The following is a 24,136-nucleotide window of genomic DNA, read 5'->3' on the forward strand; positions in this document are numbered from 1 at the left end:
TATGTGAACTCATTCACAAAATACAAAGGCTTCCAGACTGTTGTTAAATTTACCCATGCGATGCATTGCACATGGCAACATCAGAGCGGTTACCGGGATGGCAGGGAAGTGACAAGGCGGTTGAAAGGACAGAAGGAAGCCTGTGAGAATAAGACATAAGGCAAGTATATATCTATCCCTTTACCTCTAGCCAAATGAGCATTTAACCAATACTGGGAAGGATGTGCTCTCATGTCTAGTGTGGTCAGTTTGAAATAGGAAAGCAAGGGGGATGGCAGGAACACCAGGCATCTCATAGAAAGGTAGCAATGCAAAGACAACAGGATACTTTTTTTAAACACAAGTACATGGTAAAGCAGGCACATATAAAAAAATATAAAAAATGGGATAAAATTCTTTTAAAATGATATTTTACATCAATTTAAATGGAAAAACTGACACTAGTTGCAATTAAAGTTATACTGCAGTGAAGTACTATAGCTGTACTGCAATATATCGTAATTATTGCCAGCATTTTCAAGACTGACAGAAAGAAGCAGCATTCACAAACAGAAAATAAAGGTTTCTAAGTTACTTACATCTCGTAAAGCTTCCTGTGCAAGTGAGCGGAATGACAAAATCACTCCAATGATGGTCATCCTCTTCAAGACACTGTCCACAGCTACAGGCAATGAAAGAAAAAATGTGGTTAATCTGGAGGTTTTAATATATAAAACACAAGCACAATAAGGATGCATATTTATAAATCAGTAAATGTGACACTCAAACACACACAGCAATTTAAACACATGCACCAGGAAGATACACCTACTGTGAATGCTTAGTGAGGGTTGCTTTTACCGCTTTATGAATATGCCTTTTTGTTATTCGACATTAATGGACCAAAGCTGAAATTTACCGTATTTTCCGGCGTATAAGACAACTTTTTACCCCTTGAAAATCTTCTCAAAAGTCGGGGGTCGGCTTATACGCCGGTAACAGCATGCTGACACTTTTTAGGGGGGCGGCGCGGCCCCCCCCCTTCCAACAGAAGGGAAACTAAGTACAGGGGTGGGCAGGGGCTGCTGTCTCTTACCTGGCTCCGGTCCCACGACGATCCGGTCCAGGAAGCGCGGCTGCGCCTTCATTCGGTTCGTCCACTGGATGTTCGCACGGCTGCTCGGCTCCGCCTCCGCACCGGTGATTGGCCGCCAGAACTGTAGCTCAGGAAAGGCACACAGGCGGCCAATCACCGGCGAGGAGGCGGAGCTGAGCGGCCCCGCAAAAATCGAGTGAAGGAGATGCAGGCAAGTGTGCCGTGCTTAGGTGCTGCTGCAACCACATATGCTGGCTGCAGCAGCACCATACTGGAACAGGGGTCAGCAAGTGTCAGTGGGAGGAATAGTGCCCCATCATTGGTGTCACTGATACCAATGATGGGGCATTATTCCTCCCACTGACACCAACGATGGGGCACTTTTCCTCCCCCCCACTGACACCAACGATTGGGCACTATTCCCCCCCCCCCCACTGACACCAATGATGGGGCACTATTCCACCCCCCACTGACACCAATGATGGGGCACTATTCCACCCCCCACTGACACCAATCATGGCATACTATTCCTCCCCCCCACTGACACCAACGATGGGGCACTTTTCCTCCCCCCCACTGACACCAACGATGGGGCACTATTCCTCCGACCCCCCCCACTGACACCAATGATGGGATACTATTCCTCCCACTGACACCAATGATGGGACACTATTCCTCCCACTGACACCAAAGATGGGGCACTATTCCACTGACACCAATGATGGGGTGCTATTCCCCCCACTGACACCAATGATGGGGTGCTATTCCCCCCACTGACACCAATGATGGGGCGCTATTCCTGCCACTGATACCAATGATGGGGCACTATTCCTCCCACCGACACCAATGATGGGGCACTATTCCTCCCACGGACACCAATGATGGGGCACTATTCCTCCCACGGACACCAATGATGGGGCACTATTCCTCCCACTGACACCAATGATGGGGCACTATTCCTCCCACTGACACCAATGATGGGGCACTATTCCTCCCACTGATACCAATGATGGGGCACTATTCCTCCCACTGATACCAATGATGGGGCACTATTCCTCCCACTGATACCAATGATGGGGCACTATTCCTCCCACTGATACCAATGATGGGGCACTATTCCTCCCACTGACACCAATGATGGGGCACTATTCCTCCCACTGACACCAATGATGGGGCACTATTCCTCCCACTGACACCAATGATGGGGCACTATTCCTCCCACTGACACCAATGATGGGGCACTATTCCTCCCACTGACACCAATGATGGGGCACGATTCTTCCCACTGGTGTGCACTGGAAGAGGGGTAGTCTTATACGGCGAGTATAGCCCAAACACTACATTTTAACAGGAAAAGTAGGGGGTCGTCTTATACGCCCAGTCGTCTTATACGCCGGAAAATACAGTATATAAAAATGAAGAGACTCTGTAAATATAAAAAAATATATAAAATGGAAATAACCCCCACTTTGCAAAAATCCATCATTTTTAGGGGGCTATAACAAGATAGGTTAAATATATCATAATTCTATGAAATCAGCCTACCTAAGAACCATTACATCCATTCTACATCCCACCATTACTTCACATCTAACTTATTTAAATATAATTTAGGCAACAGATACACAAAGGACTGAATAATCCTTCATACACCAATGTATAGACCAGGGAGATGCTGAACAGAAACACTATAAATTTCCAGCTTTGGAATCCTAGTTACTTACAAGATAGTCGTTTAAAAAGAGCTTGCATTTGTTCTGGTTTGTCGAAACTTGTCCTCATCTGCGTTAAGACGTCAACATTCTCCACCACTAGTTTCTGAAAAGATATGTGAATGTATGAATGAACAACAATATAAGGAAGAGAGAAAATAACAAAACAGTAATGCACTGAGACTAAAGATTTTCTCAAATCCAGTATAAGACACCGATAGCTTCATTCAGGTCAGTATTTGCATCAGATATGTGTGAATCATTTATCCTACTTTAAAGCCAACCAGCCAGCAAAGATGGCTAAAGTGGACTTTAGGAGCATGTACTGTACATTACAAAAGTGAAATTTACATTTTCCATTCTTTGGGTACCTTACCCCTCAGTTGTTTCAGTTTCCTCCCACAGTTCAAAAAAAAAGTGTTTTGTTTTTTTTTACTAAACAGGCGCTAGTGTGTTTGTCACCCTGGCTGTGTAAGGGACACTGGGCTCCAAGCTAACTTGTCGATCGGGACTAACGTGAATGTAAAATACATAAACGAATCAACACTGATTACAGATCTACATTGATTACATTGGTAGAAGACCAATGTGGACCAGTACACAGCACTATGCAGCCTATCTGTCATATGGAGCAGGGAATAAAAGGGAACTATGGAAAAAATAAGAAATCATATATGAATATACTGAAATATTGCAATAAAATGTAGTGAAAGACTTGCTTTAACATGCAGACCTTAAACCACTTGTTGTCCTAACATTTCTCTCATACATTTTTTGATAGAAAAACTTGCTTAGAACCCCAAACAATATGTATTTCCTGAAACCAAAGGCCTTGGAGAATAAAAAAGTGGTTGTTGCAATGTTTTTGTTACACAATATTTGTGCAGTCATTTATCAAACTCCAAATTTTCGGGGAAAAAAAACATTTTAATGAATTTTAGTGCACACACAAATGTAATAAAAATACCCAAGTTTTTGCTAAAAATAAAGGATGAGATGAGTAAATAGATACCCTACAAGTCATGCTTTGAAATTATGAGCACCTGTGGATAAGCATCAAACTACGGTACTGAAAAAAATCCATAAGTGAGTTTTTAAAAGCCTTCACAGGTACCAGATAAACAGGAGTTCTGCCATTAGAAGTATTGCTTGCACTCTGATGTTTGTGGCAATTGAACACATGTGGTGCAATCACTGTTTACCATATGCGTGCAAGACCTACATTTCCATTTTTTGGATCAGCTTTGAACACCCCCCCCCCCCCCCATGATAGCATGGGTATGGGCAGTGACAGGTACTGCAACTGCATCCATGATCCTGGTATCACTACTTGTTCCAGAGGATGTACAGAACGTGGTTAAAGAGAAATCAATCTCCTTTCTCTAGCCTGCGTGTACTACAATCACTGTCCAAGATCTGTACTAATGAATTTAAAGAGTGGGACACACAAGGCAACAGGCAAGCAAGCAGAATCAGGAGAATTATATACAGTAGGAATATGCATAGTCCAAATGAAAGACACTCTCCAAAGATGGAGGCTTTTAGAAGCAGAAACAAAGATTAACTATAATATTGACAGAGGAATTGTTTAATTAAGCCTAAAATGACAGTATCTTGGCCCGTGTCTTCTGCTGAAGAATTTGCTGCTACCCAGCCTTTTGTAAAATATACAAAAGAACATTTTACATCTCTGGCAGCCTGCAGGACATAATTTTACCTGAAAACTCAAAGGAAAGAAAAAAGATTCAGGCTTAAAAAAAAAAAAAAATCTGAACTCTTGCAGTCTTTATGATGGGAATGTTTTTTGTTTAAAAGTGTTACTAAACCCACAACAGTAAAATCAGTCTGTATATGCAGTAAAGCATGCTTGCTAAAAGCACTGTGGAACCTAAGGGGTTAATCCTCTGCACTGTGTACGACATATCGTGTGGAGTCACTCTGCACATGCTCAGTTTGGTGTGTATTGCTAGAGGTTTTTGTTTCCGTGGAAGAGTGCATGTGATCAGCACAGGGCCAATCAGCACTATCCAGACAGAGGTCAGGGGTTCTGCATCCTCCTAGAGCAGAATAAAAACTCCTCCTACAAGCTTTAACATGTGCTCAGCTGGACACTGATAGAAGTCACAAGACTGTTTTAACTGCTGATGAGAAAAGATATTTAGCAGTTTGTATTTACTGAAATAATTGCATTTCCATGATCTGTGTACTGTGGGAGATCAGATATAGTGAATGCAGGGTCCTAGGATTAATAACACTAAGCATGACTGCCATGATGCACAGTATTGCATTTTCTTGGCCATTTGAAGAGCCGAGCATTATACACTGAAAAATTATCAATTGTGGTTTTTGCAGATACTCTTACAAGGTGTTTCTTTTTTGCTTTTCTTCAGTTTGCATCCCCCTATGGAAGTCATCAGGCGACTGCTCATGGAGTAATAATTATTCAAGAGTTTCTCTGTGTTGGATTTCTGTTGCCCGCAAAATTTCGTTAAGCAACTACGAATTTTTAAAACATACAAAAGCTTCCTAATTGCTTTACCTTAGAACAGTGTATTTTCCCAGCCACAGAAAATAACACTAAAAGCAACAGACAATAAAGCTTCCTTTTATTTTTATTAAAATAACAAACATATCATACTTACCTACTCTGTGCAACGGTTTTGCACAGAGCAGCCCCAATCCTCTTCTCAAGTGCCCCGCCAGCACTCCAGGCTCCTCCTCTTCGGCGAGTGCCCCCATGGAAAGCTGCTTTCCATGCGGGCACCCATGCGGGCTCAATCTTGAGCCGCCCTGTCTGCGTTCATGGACACAGAATGTGCTGCTCGGCCCCACCCTCTGCTCGCTTGGCACAGCATTTGACAGCAGTGAGAACCAATGGCTCCCACTGCTATCAATCTGTCTAGGGAGGAGGGAGACAGCGGTGAGAGCCACTGCTCTCTTGCACATCGCTGGATCAGGCTCAGGTAAGAATAATAAGACGGGGATGGGGGGTTCTGTAAGATTCTGCAGCTCAAAAGGTTTTTCACCCTAATGTAGAGAATACATTAAGGTGAAAAACCTTAAGGTTTTGGAATCACTTTTGTATAACTAAAAAGTATAACTGTCTGTGCCCCTATTAGAGAGTTTCGCCCTCTCAATTAGTCCCGTTTACCGTTATCACCTAAAATGGGAAAAAGAAAAAAAAATTTTGGGTTGTCCCCAGAACAGTAAGAGTGGACACTAGCTTTGGTGACCCTTGAGAAAACCAGGGATTCCCTTACTTTAGAGGCATTTTCTCTCACTCCCTGCTTTGGCTATGGGCAAGGAAGTGAAAGGAATATACTCCCCCCCCAATGAGAACAAATGGCAAAAATGAACCTTACAGGTGTTACAACCCACCCTTGCTATATACTAAATGAAAAAAAAAATGTTTTGCCTTTAGTTCTATTTTAAACCCTCCACAAAGTTACATATTACAATTCAGTTTAGGGCTTAACGAAGCCTCAGAACAGAACATGCAGTGGATAAAAAAAAAACAAAAAAAAAAAAACACATCACATGGTTCAGCAAGAAAAAGATTTCTTTTGAATTGGTACCTTAAGTTCAGCCACTTGGGAGGAAATATGCCACATGAGACTTTCACTAAGGAACTTCATGCCATATGGTCCCAGCAGCTCCGACAATGCTCTCATCTCTGCAAGTAAAGCACAATACAGAAAAGACTATTACATTAACTGAAAACTATGAGATATATGCTGCATTTATTTTTTTGTTTAAAAAAAAAAGCCATTAAAGTCACAATTTACTTAAAAACATATTTTTGCTATTGCAGCAAAAATTCCCAGGTGCCTCCAGCTCCAACTTCGCATTCCAATTACTTGGCTGAATAATGCCAAACCCCAGCCCTCTACAGTAGCATGGACCAAGCCATAAGGAATGAATGGGCAGAGTGGCATGCATGTACAGCAGCTGCAGGAGGCGATCAGGATTGTTTGGTACAAAAGGCTAGGCAGTGCCAAGCAGGGGCACACAGTAAAGATCTCAGGAGCAGGGATGAAGATAAGTAGGTTCCTAGATGGCTGCTATTCCTAGGGGTGGGCATGCATCAGGGCCGAGGGCTTTCTTTCCTTGCTATTATCTGCCTACATTACAATGAGAAGCATGGTGACCTAGAAAAGGATCTAAAATTATTGAGTGAAAAGTTTTGTTTTATTAGAATTTTTATTGGCATGTTGATGAGGGAGGGAGGGAAGGAGTAACCAGGAAAGCAAAACATAAGCAGATTAAACTTAATCTTTAATACATGGCATATGATTCTCAGAGCACTATGAGTCAGCTAAAGAGAAAGCATGGCAGACTTCTACCAGAAGTTAGTCTAACAGAAAGCTTAGACTAAGTTGATAGGGGGCTCTAAGGATAGAGTTACTGCTATGATGGCTCATTGAAATATCCCAAAACATTGTTTTTTTCTTTTTTAGTGTGGGGTGTCCAAAACAGGCCCACATCTTAAACGTGTAATATTGAAAGTGAAACATACTTGCATTTTGTGTATTTATTGCCCTCTTAAATGCATACAAAGACTATTCGCTTTTGAAACTGATGCTTGAACATAGCAGTGCTGCTTAGCTTACTGTTAACTAGTATTCCCGAGTCCTTCTCTAGGTCTGTTTTAACCAACTAAATTTTAATGAACATATAGTAGGCAATACTATTCCCAGGAGGTGACTGCACTTACCTGGATCATCTCTCATTTATGTCTACTATGGCAGAATGGATAACGCTGAACTTCCAGGTTGCGTGAGAGCTTGCTTGCTGCTCTCACCACCCACCATACACATTTATTGCCTCATCCCCATAATGGCTGCCTCCTTTATCAACAGGAATGTATGAGAGGTGGACAATCTCAATCACTACAAGCCAGTGCTGGTGCTTTGCTCTGTGATGCATTCAAGATGTAGCTGAAGAGCATTAAACCTGCCTGTAATACCTGCTTATAGCAGCCATTCTTTTTCTTTCCGACACTGCCAGTCTAGGTGGCTCTCCTGATGGTAACAACAATGAAATGTGCCTGTGAAATGTATCGTGAGAGGGTACTTGCAGTCTCCATCAGAAGCCTGTGTGACAGGGTGATAATGCAGGAGTACCATTGTAGGGTAAGAGATAGAGCACTTTCACCATTTACCAATAACAATGACATGCATGGCAGGACCTTCAGCTATTATTCTAATGAAAGATGCAGATTTAACATGTCTTTAGAAATTACATTAATGTGTGAAAAGCTTATATATTTTAGGGACTCCTTTTTAATATACTTCAATCTTAACAGTACGTTCCATTTTCCAATTGCAGCTAGAGGTGTTTGGCAGACATTAAAAACAATTCAAACTTCATACAACAATGGGCCTTAATTTATGGGGATGTTCTATACAATTTGTGCAAATAACACAAATAAATCAAAAGACATGCTGGTAGGTTAATTGGCTACTGTCTAATTTGGACATAGTAAGTGTATGAATATGAGTTAGGGACCTTAGATTGTAAGCTCATTGAGGGCAGGAAGTGATGTGAATGGACATTAAATATGTAAAGAGCTGTGTAGATTGACAGTGCTATATACAGTATATTCCCATATAATAGGCTCACTTTAAATCTAGAATTTCATTTCAAGCTCTGTATAGACATCCCTCAGCTCTTTACTGCATCAAACCTTTAACAATATTCATATGACAATAAGGCCTTATATCTACATCTGCTGGAGGTGCAACTGGAGCTGGAACAAACCATGGGAATATAGTCAGAAGATGCTCCTACGCTGCATATTTCAGCAAGCTGGTGAAGGGAGACCTGTGTCAATATCTTGAGACAGAAGCATGTCAAATTTACAAACCAACCCCCTGAATTACAAATTAACATGACAAAAATGGAGCCAACACTATAAACTATTAGGATGATCAAGTAGAAAACCTTTAAAAATTCAATTATTTTAGCTAGTTTTTTCCATGACTACACCTAGTGCACATGCAGTGCCAGCAATGGTATATGTAAATAATTAGAGCTGCTTGCACACCAAGTTAGCACGCTCTCATCTCAAAAACCGGTATGAAACAAACACAATCCAGCTTCCTCTCAGCTGTTTCAATCTTATCTCACTTACCAGATATGTCCGAATACTCCTCCGCATTGAAGGTTAGCTCATTCTCTGTGGGCAGATTTACAAAGGCTTTCATTGCTGGAAAATAAGCTATGTGGCCATTGCTAACTTGCCTCAGTAGTGTTTCCAAATACCTAGAAGAAAATATAAATATAGATGTGCAAAGCTGATAGAGCCATTCCCAAAAAGACTTGCAGCTGTAATTGCAGCGAAAGGTGGTTCTACATAGTACTGGTTCAGGGGGACTGAATACAAATGCATGCCATAATTTTCGGATATTTATTTGTAAAAGAAAAAAAAAAAATGTAAAACCATTTATCATTTTCCTTTCACTTTAAAATTCTCTTCCACTTTGTGTTGATCTATCACATAAAATCCCAATAAAATACATTTACGTTTTTGGCTGTAACATGACTAAATGTGGAAAATTTCAATGGGTATGAATACTTTTTCAAGGCACCGTATATTACATTTTACAGTTTTATATTTCCCACATTTCTTGTATTCACATTTGGTAACATATGTATGTATGTAATATCAGACATCTATGCCATTACTATATCAAATAATCCATTTAACACTGACATACATTCAATAAAAAACAGTTGAAACAAGAATTTGAACTGTCAATTAAACAACACCACAATAACAGAGGAAGTAAAGAAGAAAAACTGCAAAAAAAAAAAAATAATAATAATCATCCCCCGTCTGCCTTTTGCACGTAATATTCCAATTTTGAGGGTTTTGGGAAAGGTTGAAATGTTGACATCTGTTGAAAAGACCTCAGCACAGGAATACACAATTAAAGTTACACATCAAGAAAAGCATCTCCAGACTTCAAAATCTGTCAATGTGAGTACTTACCAATTAGTGTACAAACTGGTGATTGTTGGCTCTCCATGGCTGTCTAGATGTTGTGTTTGTTGAAGCAGAACATTGTTGAAAACCCTTGTGATGTCAATCTGCACATAATTTTCTATTGACTGGAGCACAGTCATGTAGGCTCTTACGCTAGTTAATAGCTCTGAGGGTTTTGCAATCTCTTGTGTGGCCTGATTGTACATGGTCATGCCAACAATAGACCTGTGTGGCACACAATAAATGAAAATATTAGCTAATTCTTACAGCAGGAATGCTAAAATCCAAACACAACAGGAGGGAAAAGACATCTCTTATTGTTCAGAAGGTTGCATTATTAAAAACTGCTCCCCCTAAGTTTCACTTGATTTAACCATGTGGACCACGTTAACCCTTTAGTCAATTTGCAATAGTAAATAAAAACAAAAATTGGGATCTACAGCTGCTACCAGCCACCTCTAGTGTTGGCTGAGGGCATCTGCTATGGCAAAGAGAAGATGTAAACAACAATCTTCTAGACTGAAGGTCCCAGTGCAGGAAACAACCAATTATTAGCAAAACAGGTACCCCTTGCAGTTTACTTAATTGTGCAGGATGTGCATAAGGTATAAATGCTGACCGTGATCTTGTGGATAGGCTATGGACATCAATACATTTACATATCTTTAAAAAGGCAATATCACCTTGACCAAGCAGGTAAGAAAAATGTGTGTCCCTGCAAAGACAAGGCACACTGCCTCCCTCTAGCTCCCACCCTTGCCTATCTTGTGCTCCTTCAGCGCTCCTTCCTTTTTTCACAACTGGTACGAAAATCGCCAGTGTCAGTGACTATAGAGAATGGAGACATCACATCAAGTCATGTTGCCTGGCAATTGACTGCTGGACCCATGAACTGACAGGGTAATTCACATGCACCGTCATCCTTCACTGACCTCTGTAGTTGGAGGTGCCATGGACTGTTTCATCCTCAAGTTCAAAGCAAAAGCATTGATGTTGTTCAAGTTGTTCTCTGCAGCTCAGCTCACCATGCTCCACACCTGCTCTATATTTACATTAAAGATTAGAGCGCATAGAAGTATGCCCAGGGACTGCTGGGACGGAAGAGCAGGGTGAGCTGAGATGCTGACTTGATTGCTTCTTTGGTGAAATTTGAGGATGAATTGCTCCACAGAATCTTTAGCTATCGGTGCCAGTGAGGGCTTGTTTTGAAGTTCATTTACTGTTAAAGTGACTCTGTGATATAAAACGTATGGGCTGCCACAGCTTGCCTGCTTAAAAATGCTAGCTGCCTGGCTGACTAAAACTTCAGTAACTGACCTAGAACAAGAATGCTGTAAGAAGTGTCTGAAAAGTGTCAGAGTTCCTTATTTGTACATTTGTGCTAGGCCAGAGATTCAGAAAGCAATGAAGCAAAAGTATTTGCATGATAGCCAGAGAACTATCACCCTAATATATATATATATATATATATATATATATATATATATATAAATAAAAGAGATCGGTAATATCAGCATTCTGCCCATTCTTTTCTCATGACTAACTTCAGGGATGTTAAAAAAAAAAAAAAAAAAAACCCTGAATGGCAATAGCCTGGTAACAGGTTCACTTAGGTGTGTGCATTTAAAAGCAAGGGGAGAAATATGCACAAGGAACTAGTCTATGATGATATTTTCCACATTGACTTAGCCAAATGTCACACCACTAATGTCCATAAGATGCTGCAAACATTGCTAAGGCTGCTAATTTAAAATCAACAGATATAAGGGGGATGTGTCCTGCTTCATCAACTAAATGTTCAACATGCAATTTTTTTTTTTACAAGCAGTCCATCTCTAATATAACATCAGCTCTCATTAGTGGCAATGTACACATCTGTCTATTTTTTATAAATCCAGAATCATTACACTGCACGACATAAGCCTGTTCCACGATGCAGAAGATTAGGACTATCTTTTTTTTCCAAAAACACATTCCAATGAAAGCACATCTTTTAACACTTCAAAATGACTAATAGCTCAAGAATTCCACACTATTTTACCTCAAACTTTCTTTAATATTAACTGAGCAAGTCCAAATTTCTGTGATTTCACTTTTTGGGAAGTTTATTAAAATGTTGCATGGCATAGCAAGCACTGACTTACTTGGTAAAGCGAATTTCCAAGTGCGAGGTCAGATACTCTCTTGGAGTGAACGTATGTTCCCACACCACCATATTTGGTGCATAATTAATGGAGAAACAAAGCTCTGAAAGTGCTGTGTGTAGCTTATCCAAACTAAGGGAAAAAGAAAAAAATGGTTATAATAACGTACAGAGGTCCTGTAAACATCAACTCTGCTGACAGATTTGGTGAAGGGACGATACCAACATAGGGACATTTTTTATTTTAATGCAGGGAATGCATTAAGGTAAAAAAAATGTCCAGGCTTTAGATCCACTTTAAGTCTGGTACACACATACTGAAAGTTTGTACGTGTACAGCAGTCTAACAGAAGCCGATCTGTCACATGGTCATATTGAAAAACCAGAAATAGTTGCGATCGCTGATCAATGTGTTCTGGTTGGGAGGGGGGTAGTGGGACCCCTGTCAGAACATAATAGCGCAACTGGAGAGATCCTCACATGACACATCGGTGTGTTGAAGCAGGGATCTTATTTTTTTTTTTTCGTTCAACCCGCTGGTGTATGCCCATCTTCAAATGTTAAAAACTAATAAAAAAGAAAAGAAACAATGAAAACGTCAACCCTAATAACATCAACTCCTGTCAGAACATAATAGAGCAACTGGAGAGATCCTCATATGACACATCATTGTGTTGATGCAGGGATCTGTCAATTTTTTTTCGTTCAACCCACTGGTGTATGCTCATCCTAAAATGTTAAAAACTAATAAAAAAAGAAGCAATGTGAAACCGTCAACCCTAATAGAAGGGAATTTAATGTCTTTTTATATTTCCTGGGGATGGAACAGTTCATGTAGCAAAAACGAGTAGAGATTGGCCTTTTTGAATACCAAGGAAAAAACACAACAGTGCTCTTACTTTGTTACCACAAGCCTGTTCTTTCTCATGCTTTCAACGCCAGGCTTCTCTCGTTCAGGTTCTCCTTTCTTGCCAGTCTGCTTTTTTGACTTTTTATTTACTGCTTGACTGATTGTTTTGGCACAATGTTTTGGCAGGAGCTATAAAAGAATAATAAGTGTTAATAATAAAGAAGGTATCCTAGAAAAAAAAAAATGCAACTGGACAGACCTTACAACACAGATGAATTTTCTACCCTACTCAGCAGCACTGCCAAAATGTTAAACAACAAATGTAATACATTGGAAACCGTAATAATACAAAACTAAAAATAAATGTGTGCCACGTGATGGTGAGCTGCATGCAGCAGGCACAAACAAGAATGCTCTACACTTGAATCCATTATGATCTATTTACAATGAATGGATCCATCCAGGTAAGCTCTCTAAGGAAACCAGCGGTAAGGAAAGTAGGAGGAAAAAAAAAACACAGAAAAAAAAAAAAAGTTTTCTACAAGGTGGTATAAAGAGAAAGAAATGACAGCACTAAAGACTAAAACCTTTAACCATCTGCCCTCACAAGTATTCCTGCACATGGTTCTTGCCAACCACTGTCCAGAAAGTACAGGCTAACCAATACCCAGAGGAACATCAAAGCTGCTACTAGTTATCATAAGGTGCCTGCACTTTTAGGGTTAATTCACAAAAACTGTATGGTGCGGTCCAGCAGGATCACTGAAGTGCCGATCTTGCATTGGCACATTGCACCATTCCCTTGTTTGTGAATGTGCACAGTGGTATCAACTAGGTACACAGGAGACAAGGCATTTGGCCTAGTCTTGTCATGGGACTACGATGCAACGCAGTCTCACTGCACCTGGTGTGAATAGACCCTTAACGGTTGTTGAATGTCCCTAAAACCCAATGAAATGATCAATTTAATGAATGACAACAGCTGTACGAGGATACCACCACCACCCCATGTGGTAATGCTTGGGCTTCGGCAACTGTATAAGTATGGAATTGTTGGTGTTGTCCAAAATTGAGAATTTTTACTACGTTCCTGTGATAGATTTGAAGCATGGAAAGGTAAAAAAGGCAACCTCTGGGGTTTGCTACCATGCTGTACTTTTAACTGCTTTGCTTGCAGCTCACTACAGTCTCTATTTGGGTCAGTAATTAAGCTAATAGTTTTTTTAGTGTTTATCATCTGTGAATTTCATTGGCATAGAAATTTCCAGAGGCCAAATTGTTTGCTTAGTTCACATTGAAAAAAGTAGAGCAATTCTTTAAAAAAAAAAAGAAAAATACAGAAATGACTGTCATATAGAACATATGTATTTATTTTAAATGGACACTAACTGGTTTAAAAAAAAAAAAATCTATTCAAGTATGTATTCCTAACTCAAAAAAGTGCCTTCTATTGCTCTCAGTTGGCTCCAAACTTTTTTTGTTTTGTTGCAATCATCAACATCCTGTTAGAGAGTGGCTACATTCATTTTCCATGGTTTGACTGTATGAAGGTAAAGGACTATAGACTATGGGATGCGTAGCGTGCACAGAGCAGTGCACATGACCTCAGCTAATGTGCACTGCTTGTTCTAAAGAAATGGAAGTGAGGGTTAAAAAAAAAAAAAAAGAAAAAAAAAAAAGAAGGGAGGTTCAAGAGCTCACAGAGGACACTGCAAAGAAAGCAGAAAACATAGTAGAAATGTCATGAAAAATAGATTACAGGTCCATCAAGCAGTGGATGTGTATAGATTCTTTTTAGAGAATAGGAATTCCGCTTAGTATCAATTCAAGGCCATGAATATAGCTGAAAAAAAATCCTACAAAATATTTTGAAGCTCCAGAAAAAGTATTAAAGCAGACATGATAGGAATACTTACCTGATCACTTAGAGTACACTGTTCTGTGCAGATGTCTGTGATGAGATTGCGGGCTTGCTTTGCCATTTCATCCAAGAACATGTTACATAAAGATAGGCTGCGATCTCCAATGTGATGTCTCTAAAGAGATGTAGCAAATGGACAATCAGTAATCAATTTCCAAATTAATGAAGGAGATGTACTAAAACTTTCTAACATTGCAATTTTGCAAGGGGATAGATAGATAGATAGATAGATAGATAGATAGACACACACAGACTATATTGCCAAAAGTATTGGGATGCCTTCCTTTATATGCACAAGAACTTTAATGGCATCCCAGTCTTAGTCCATAGGGTTCAATATTGAGTTGGTCCACCCTTTACAGCTATAAACAGCTTCAACTCTTCTGGGAAGGTTGTCCACAAGGTTTAGGAGTGTGTCTATGGGAATGTTTGACCATTCTTCTAGAAGCACATTTGTGAGGTCAGGCACTGATGTCAGACGAGAAAGCCTGGCTCGCAGTCTCAACTCTTATTCATCCCAAAGGTGTTCTATCGGGTTGAGACCAGGACTTTTTGCAGGCCAGTCAAGTTCCTCCACCCCAAACTCGCTCATCCAGGTCTATATGGACCTTTCTTTGTGCACTGGTGTGCAGTCCTGTTGAAAAAGGAAGGGGCCATCCCCAAATTGTTCCCACAAAGTTGGGAGCATAAAATTGTCCAAAATGTATTTTGTATGCCGACGCCTTAGGAGGTCCCTTCACTGGAACGAAGGGGCCAAGCTCAACCCCTGAAAAACAACCCCACTCCATAATCTCCCTCCACCAAACTTTACACTTGGCACAATGCAGTCTGGCAAGTAACGTTCTAGCAACTGCCATACCCATACACGTCCATCGGTTTGCCAGACAGAGAAGCCTGGTTTGTCACTCCAGAGAACACATCTCAACTGCTCTAGAGTCCAGTGGCAGCGTGCTTTACACCAGTGCATCTGAAGCTTTATATTGCACTCGGTGATGTAAGGCTTGGATGCAACTGCTCAGCCATGGAAACCCATTCCATGAAGCTCTCTATGCACTGTTGTTGTGCTAAACTGAAGGCCACATGAAGTTTGGAGGTCTTTAGCTATTGAATCTGCAGACAGCTGGCGACTTCAGAGCACTGTGTGCTTCAGCATGAACTGACCCCACTCTGTCATTTTACATGTTGCTGTTGTTCCCAGTTGCTTCCATTTAATTATAATACCACTAACAGTTGACTGTGGAATATTTAGTAGCAAGGAAATTTCACGGATGGACTTATTGCACAGGTGGAAACCTATAACGGTTCCATGCTTGAATTCACTGAGCTCCTGAGAGCGACCCATTCTTTCACAATTGTTTGTAGAAGCAGTCTGCATGCCTAGGTGCTTGATTTTTTATACCTGTGGCCATGGAGGTGATTGGAAAACCTGAATCCAATGATTTGGAGGGGTGTCCCAATATTTTTGGTAATATTATATATATATACATATATATACACACACACACACACACACACACACATATATACACACACACTATATATCTATATAGCTGTCAATTCCTACTGTAGGTTAGGAAATCAAATGCAGCATCCAGTTGCTTTAAAACAGTTAGTGCAATTTAGAATTAGAAGGTTGACTTCCTATTCTTACTTCAAGATAACAGACCACTGGTCTCAAAACTGTGGCCTTTTGCTTGTTTTTATCTGGCCCTTCAGGGACTATTTCATCCACTAATACCAACTCTAGGGCATAATTCCCCCCTCCTTCTCCCACTGATGCCAATGAAGGGGCACAACTCCTCCCAATGACACCAACAATTGGGCCGAATGACACCAACACTGGGGCACAATTCCTCCCACTGACACCAAAGATGGGGCGTTTTTTCCCCACTTATGTTGGACCTTTTCTACTTCTAATGGCCGCAGTCCACCCCCCTAAAGTCTGAAGGACAGCAAACTGGCCCTTTGTTTAGAAAGTTTAGAGACCCCTGCAATAGACAATACTTAGGTCATTTTGAAAACATTTTCTTTGCAAAACATGACATTGCTAGTCTGCAGACAGAACAGATTTAACAAAAAAAAAAAAAAACATTTACTTTGTCACTTATTTTAAGACATTGGAAAAACACAGCACTATAAGTATCCTATAATATAAAAATCTGTTAATGCAATTATTTTAAAAATCTATTGAGCTTAGATAAATATTTTATGCCTTGAATGGGACAGATTAATTTTTTTTTAAGTTGTCCTCCAAGAAAAATATTGGCAGCTGTGCAGCACCCAACTGTAAAATATGCTGAGTTGAAATTTTAGTGTTTAAAATAATGTAAACCTACATAAAACATTTTGTCTGCTAAAAAAAAAAAAAAAAAAGAAAATAAATAATAATAATATATAAAAGTATATGAGATTAGCACAAAAGGATTTTCACTAAATGCTTAAAGAGGAATTTTCCTAAAATAATAAAACTATAGTATGTACATATGCAGCATTTATGATGCACAAGTACATCAATGAAATAAAAGTTACTCATTGTACACACATTGAGGTATATTTGCGCTCAACCCATTGGGCTGAATGGAAAAAGAAAAAAACCCCACAGGATCGCTGTACTAAGCGATGTTAGTACAGAGATCTCTTCCGCTTTGCCTGACATATGAGGTGGTACCAAGAAGTTTCAAGATTAGTTTTGTAAAACGCCAACAGATGGCAGCACGCACAGTCACAGGGAGCACCGACTTCCTAAGTGAGTGTGCCAAAAGACATCACCCTGTGTACAGAAGCTGTGTAACTGCAGCTATTCTTACCACGGACAGCAAGTTAGAACAAAGAGAAAACGTGAAATTCTGCGTGAAACTTGGCAAATCTGCCACAGAGACATCTGCCATGATTCGGCAAGTTTATGGCAATGTTGCAATGAGTTGTTCAAGGTGTTTTTAGTGGCATGTGCACTCCACGAGTGGAACAACATCACTGAAGAAAAGAGATCAGGAAGACCTTCAAGGAGCACAACCCCTGAAAATGTCAAAACCATTCAGCAACTTGTGCATGATGATAGCCACAGAACCATCCACAACATTGCTGCCATTGTCTGTGTGTCATACAGAACAGTCCAGACAATTCTCATGTGTGATTTGAATATGCGCCCTGTTGCAGCCAAGTTCATCCCCTGGCTGCAATTTTCTCACTTCCGTACCCACCCTACTCGCCTGGTTTGGCTTCTGCAGACTCCCTCTTCCCGAAGATGAAGATGCAGCTCAAAGGTTGCTGTTTTGACAACACTGCAGAGATCCAGCGCGAATAACAGAAGGTGCTCGACAGGCTTCAAAAGAAGACTTCCAGGACACATTCCAGAAGTGGCAGAAACGCTGAGCAAAGGGGACTATTTCTAAGGTGATAGTGTGCAAACTTAGATAAAGTACTTTCCTGTAAACAGAGCTAGTCTCAAAACGTTTTGATACCACCTCAAAGTGCTTCAAAAGATATAGAACAAAGTTATTTTTAGTGAAGAATTATGGCTGTACTGTGGCAATAGCCACCAGGCTCCTCAAGTAGGAATATTGGCACCCCCACATCAATTTCGTAAGGCCAGTCCTGATAGCCTATTGATGGCACTGTACTTGAGCTTCAGTCTAAACTGTAAAAAACTAGGGGTGATATTTGATGATAGTTTAACCATTGATCTACATGTAGAAAATGCTGTCAAATCATCTTTTTTTTCCACTTGAGAAACATAGCTTGGCTGCATTCCATGCCATCATACACTGTAGCTGGAAAAGCTGATCCATACATTTATATTCTCCCAACTTGACTACTGCAATGCTCTACTCTCTGGTGTACCAAAATCCACTATTAATCAACTTCAACATGTACAAAATTCTGCAGCCAGAATGCTGACTAGGTTGGGTACAAGTGATTTCCCCTATCCTAGAGTCCAAATATATGTAAGAATCTGCCCTCTTCCAATCCCTGTAAAAATGATTGGATGGCTGTAGAGCCTCTCAGATCACTTTTATTATTAATATAATAAACTTTATTTTATATAGCACCTGTACCAGTAGCTTCTCAAAGCGCATTACAAGGAAAAAGCACAGGATGAAATAAAGGAAAAAAAGCCTGTCTAAAGAAAAAAGTTTAGATTTGATGTGAATGATTTTAGAGAAGATGACTCTCTGATGTTCTTTTGAAGAAAGGGAATTTCAAGTTTTGGAGCTGACTAACTAACCGTCAGGTTTCACGTAGACTTAAAGATCCTCTTGCTCACCTATAAGGCTCTTCATGGTTTGGCACCCAGTTATGTCTCTGAACTTTTATCAACTTACTTCCTCCTCGTATATTCTACTCCTCAAATTCTTGTCTTGTGTCCCCTACTCACCTACAGTTGATGGGAGACAGTCTTCTCCTGCTATGCTCCAAAACTTGAAATTCCCTTTCTTCAAAAGAACATCAGAGAGTCATCTTCTCTAAAATCATTCACATCAAATCTAAACTTTTTTCTTTAGACAAGCTTTATTTCCTTTATTTCATCCTGTGCTTTTTCCTTGTAAAGCGCTTTGAGAAGCTACTGGTACAGGTGCTATATAAAATAAAGTTTATTATATTAATAATAAAAGTGATCTGAGAGGCTCTACAGCCATCCAATCATTTTTACAGGGATTGGAAGAGGGCAGATTCTTACATATATTTGGATAATTTCAAAATTGTCATGGGCAGCGAGTGGTTAAGAAGTGACAGCTGGAGAGAAATAACAAGAATCATAGACCTGAGCTTCTGCAAAGACTCAGAAGCAAGGCGAGAAGCAAAATCTGAAAAGAAATTACCTCTTCAGGACAAAGCTCATGAGTGCAGCTCATAAAATGAGTACAAATGAGAGGAAATGAAATGGAGTATCTTGACTGGGATGGCAGTTCCAAACACTGCTGAAACATCTTCTCAAATGCCCGACTGTAGAAGCTAAAAAACAAGCACAGTTCATCCTTTTAGATAAAAATACATTCGCACATTTCACAAGCACAGTGCATTTTTTTCATAAACTGACACTATTGCGCACAGGTGGAAGAAAACATATACTCTGAATATAAAAAAGTTTGGTGGTAAGCATGTGCTTAAAACATACATCCAAAAGCAATATGTAAATTTCAAGTACCTATGATAAGACAATACAATATGCAGAGAAGTAAAGTATCACAAAATATAGCGTGCTCCTAGTTTTTGGCTAGAGAAAAAAGGCAGATTTATCCTCTTTTCTTGATGACATAGCATGAAGAGAAAGAATTAAAAAAATAAATTGTTTAAACTGTTAAAAGGGTAAGTCCACTTTTGTAAAAAAAAAAAAAAAAAAAAAAAAAGCATATAAAAAAATAGCCTAAACAATTGCTATACAAGCTATAATGTAATATAGGCTATATTTATTCACACTAGATTTTTTGGAATCGCTGCGATTCTGTCTACGAACGCACTGTAAAAGTGTGAAAACGTGTGAATGCAGTTTTCAGGTGTCATTTCAATGACACCTGAAAACGCAGGGTGTTTTTGCTGCGATGGTGGCAGTTTCTTTATTCGCGCGATCACGCACACATGCGCAGCCCAAAAAAGGTTCCAGATCCCACGATTTGAAAAAAACTAGTGTGAATGGAGCATTAAAATTGACCTTTTCTTTTCAATCTGCAGTCATTGTAATTTTCTATGCTTGAGATGATTGTAGCTGTATTAGTGCACTTGTGACAAACAATGGAGTACAGCCAATGATACTTTTTTTATTTGCACTAACATACATATTTTTCCAGTACAAGCTTTTGATGTATGTTTCCTTCTTCAAGCTCCAAGTAGTTTCTTTAATTTTCTACAAAATCCAAAACAACATGGCTATGGCAACATGGAGGCATTCTATACATTGTTGGCATACAGAATGCCCCCAGAAATGTCATTTACTGCATGTACGATTGGCTCACTGATTTTCTTAGGAGTCAAAACTATAGGCACAACCTGCAATAGAAATTTTAATTTGGATGAAATATTCTACAAGGGTTAAATACTTATAAAGAAATGCAGACCCCACAGCCTCTCTAATCAGAACACAGAGTGCACCAGCTGATTACAATGAACCAGTCCATCCCATTCAGGTTTAGTATCCAAAAAGACAAGGTGAAAAGACAAGATGAAAAACAGTTTTTAGTTCAGAGGAGAAAAGAGTAGACTCTGCAACAAAGTTTTTTTTTTCATCTCTGCAATGTACACTGACCACCCAGAGGGGATTGGGGATTGTTTTTTTCCCCTCAGCAAAAGTGGAGTTACTATTTAGCCCAGGTATGAGTCACTTTTGTATCCCATCTGTACCCCTCTAAAACAGATTCCTAATAAAAAGTATGCTTCCTTGGAATGTCAGATTATGTAATCTGAAATACTTTATCTCCTAAAGTATTAGGAGACTCCTATATTTAGTAAGAAAATGACTAGCACTAAAGAGACACCGGCACTGTAGTAAACTGCACTAATAGGATGCCCCTAGGGTCTAATAAGGAAATATCCATTTGGCTAAAGTTGGACTTTAAGATGCATTGCTACAAAACTAAAAAAAAAAAAAATGAACATTGTACCTTACATATTGCAATCTGAGAAATGGAATGTTAATCAAAATCCCTTTATTCAAGACTGTATTGGAGCATCAATAGAATTCTGCAAATGGTTTTAAGCACTGCTTATAGCAAAGTCTAACACACACACTGCTCCAAAAAATTAAAAGAACACTTTTTAAACAGAGTATAGCATCAAGTCAATTAAACTCCTGGGATATTGATCTGGTCAGTTAAGTAGCAGAGGGGGTTGTTAATCAGTTTCAGCTGCTTTCGTGTTAATGAAATTAACAACAGGTACACTAGATGGGCAACAATGAGACAAACCCCCAAGCAGGAATGATTTTACAACTGGAGGCCACTGACATTTATTTCCCTACTCATCTTTTGACTGTTTTTCACTAGTTTTGCATTTGGCTAGGGTCACTGTCACTACTGGTAGCATGAGGCAATACCTGGACCCTCATTCATATAAAGATATTAGCCTGGTAGGATCGTAATTCTTTTAATTATTTAACACGATACCTGGACCCTACAGAGGTTGCACAGGCAGTCCAATTCCTCCAGGATGGCACATCAATATGTGCCATCGCCACAAAGTTTGCCATGTCTCCCAGCACAGTCTCAAGAGCATGGAGGAGATTCCAGGAGACAGGAAGTTACTTTAGGAAAGATGGATAGGGCCGTAGAAGGTCCTTAACCCATCACCAGGACCGGAATCTGCTCATTTGTGTAAGGAGGAACAGGATGAGCACTGCCAGAGCCCTAAAAAATTACCTCCAGCAGGCCACTGGTGTGAATGTCTCTGACCACACAATCAACAGACTTCATGAGGGTGGCCTGAGTGTCCGACGTCCTCTATCCCTGCCTGGCACCACAGAGCTCAATTGGCATTTGCCATTGAAAACCAGAATTGGCAGGTCCGTCACTGGTGCTCTGTGTTTTCCACAGATGAGAGCAGGTTCATCCTGAGCACGTGACAGACGTGAAAGGATCTGGGGAAGCCGTGGAGAATGTTATGCTGCCTGTAACATCGTTCAACGTGACCATTTTGGTGATGGGTCAGTGATGGTCTGGTGAGGCATATCCATGGAGGGATACACAGACCTCTACAGGCTAGACAATGGCACCCTGACTGCCATTAGGTATGGGGATGAAATCCTTGGACCCACTGTCAGACCCCACTCTGGTGCAGTGGGTCCTGGGTTCCTCCTGGTGCATGACAATGCCTGGCTTCATGTGGCGAGAGTACGCAGGCAGTTCCTGGAGGATGAAGGAATTGATAACACTGAACAGCCTCCACGCTCGCCTGACCTAAATCCAATAGAACACCTCTGGGATATCATGTTTGGGTCTATCCATGCCGCCAGGTTGCACCTCAGACTGTCCAGGAGCTCAGTGCTGCCCTGGTCCAGATCTGGGAGGAAATACCCCAGGACACCATCCGTCATCTTGTTAGGAGCATGCCCCGACATTGTCAGGCATACTTACAAACACGTGGGGGCCATACAAACTACTGAGTACCATTTTCAGCTGCTGTGATGAAATTTCAGCAAAATGGACAAGCCAGCTGCATTATTTTTACACTATGATTTTCGGGGTGTCTTTGAATTCAGTCCTCTGTAGGTTGATAACTTTCATCAAACAACAGGGCATCCTTACGTTTCTAACACAATACCCAGTCCATATCAATATAGACATACAGCATAATATTTTTCCCCATTGAGATCTGATGTGTTTTCAAAGTGTTCTTTTAATTTCATTTTTTTTTTTTTAAGGTGTGTGTGTGTGTGTGTGTGTGTGTGTGGATATATTTCAAGGTTTTTTTTCTAGGTTATTTTATGCAGTAGCTGGAGTTCACCTGACAGAAAACATGCACAGTGCTGCAGAGGCTTATTGGAAATCCCCAGCAAATAATTATCTATAATAAAATATAAAGATGAATAGTGTAGTTCAGTACTCACAGAGGCCATTTTTTTTTTTTTTTTTTATGTCTCAACAAAATACTGTAGTACTGAAGCATGCTGAGTTTGAACAATGGTGTAACATGTTGGCATGGTGCAAACAGATGCTGTTTGATACTATACTATATATAAGGAAAAAAAAAAAAAAAAAAAAACACGCTCATTCTAATCCAGAAATAAAGGATTACAGTGCCACAGCCATTGACAAGTCTTTGCACAAGGCACTTGTGTAGAAAAGGTCAGGGTTCAAAATTGTAGCTGTAAGGACTCATGCACACTGGTTTACTGTAAAACACTGTTTTCACTGACAGGAGAAAATCAGCATTAAAAACTCACCTACGCTGTGTTTATTTCAAACTAGTTTAAAAGAGTTTAGAAGCGTTTGGTGTTTGGGCGTTTGTTCATTTCAATAGCCAGAATAAATTAAGTTTTTCTGACAAAACTCTGCTGCTCCTGGACGCACTGGCATTAGGATTTTCTTTCCCTGGCTCTCAACTCTCCTGCTACTAAACGCTGCTAAAAGCTCATGTGTGCATGGACACATAGGCTAACATGCAGGGGAGTTTAGAGGAAGAAAAAACAAAAACACGCCAGATGCCCCTAGAAGTAGCTGTAAAAATGTCCAGTGTGTATGAGGCCTAAAAATAAAATAGGTAATCTAAAACATATTTATACCTCATTTTATAACAGCACTTACCATTGTATGAAAGAAAACTTCAAAATACCATACTTCGAATGAGTCGCTGACCTAATACAGATTAGGTGTCCTGACTACACCATGAATGGCTTTTTACTTGTTCTGAATTAAGAATTTATTTTAGTGCAACTGTGGCCATTTCACATACCTGTATGTACATAATCCTAACAACCTGTAAATAAGCTTTTGTCACCTTTGGAACATGTTACATGTT

General features: G+C 40.0%; 1 protein-coding gene across 8 annotated transcripts in view; it reads right to left on the minus strand.

The window, feature by feature from the left end:
- Positions 1–24,136, minus strand: part of NCKAP1 (NCK associated protein 1) — a 190,854-nt gene that overhangs the window by 30,214 nt on the left and 136,504 nt on the right. For all 8 annotated transcript variants that reach the window (XM_089680847.1, XM_089680845.1, XM_089680844.1 and 5 more), the window contains 9 exons: positions 19,510–19,642; positions 14,685–14,804; positions 12,818–12,957; positions 11,920–12,051; positions 9,782–10,000; positions 8,921–9,051; positions 6,363–6,460; positions 2,800–2,893; positions 579–661 (listed from right to left, as the gene is read on the minus strand). In XM_089680847.1, the coding sequence (XP_089536973.1) occupies positions 579–661; positions 2,800–2,893; positions 6,363–6,460; positions 8,921–9,051; positions 9,782–10,000; positions 11,920–12,051; positions 12,818–12,957; positions 14,685–14,804; positions 19,510–19,642 (1,150 nt within the window). The remainder of the gene's footprint in view (positions 1–578; positions 662–2,799; positions 2,894–6,362; positions 6,461–8,920; positions 9,052–9,781; positions 10,001–11,919; positions 12,052–12,817; positions 12,958–14,684; positions 14,805–19,509; positions 19,643–24,136) is intronic.

Source organism: Staurois parvus, unplaced genomic scaffold (assembly GCF_062004578.1).
Source record: "Staurois parvus isolate SC_StPar_1 unplaced genomic scaffold, SC_StPar_1.0 ptg000251l, whole genome shotgun sequence".
Taxonomy (NCBI): domain Eukaryota; kingdom Metazoa; phylum Chordata; class Amphibia; order Anura; family Ranidae; genus Staurois; species Staurois parvus.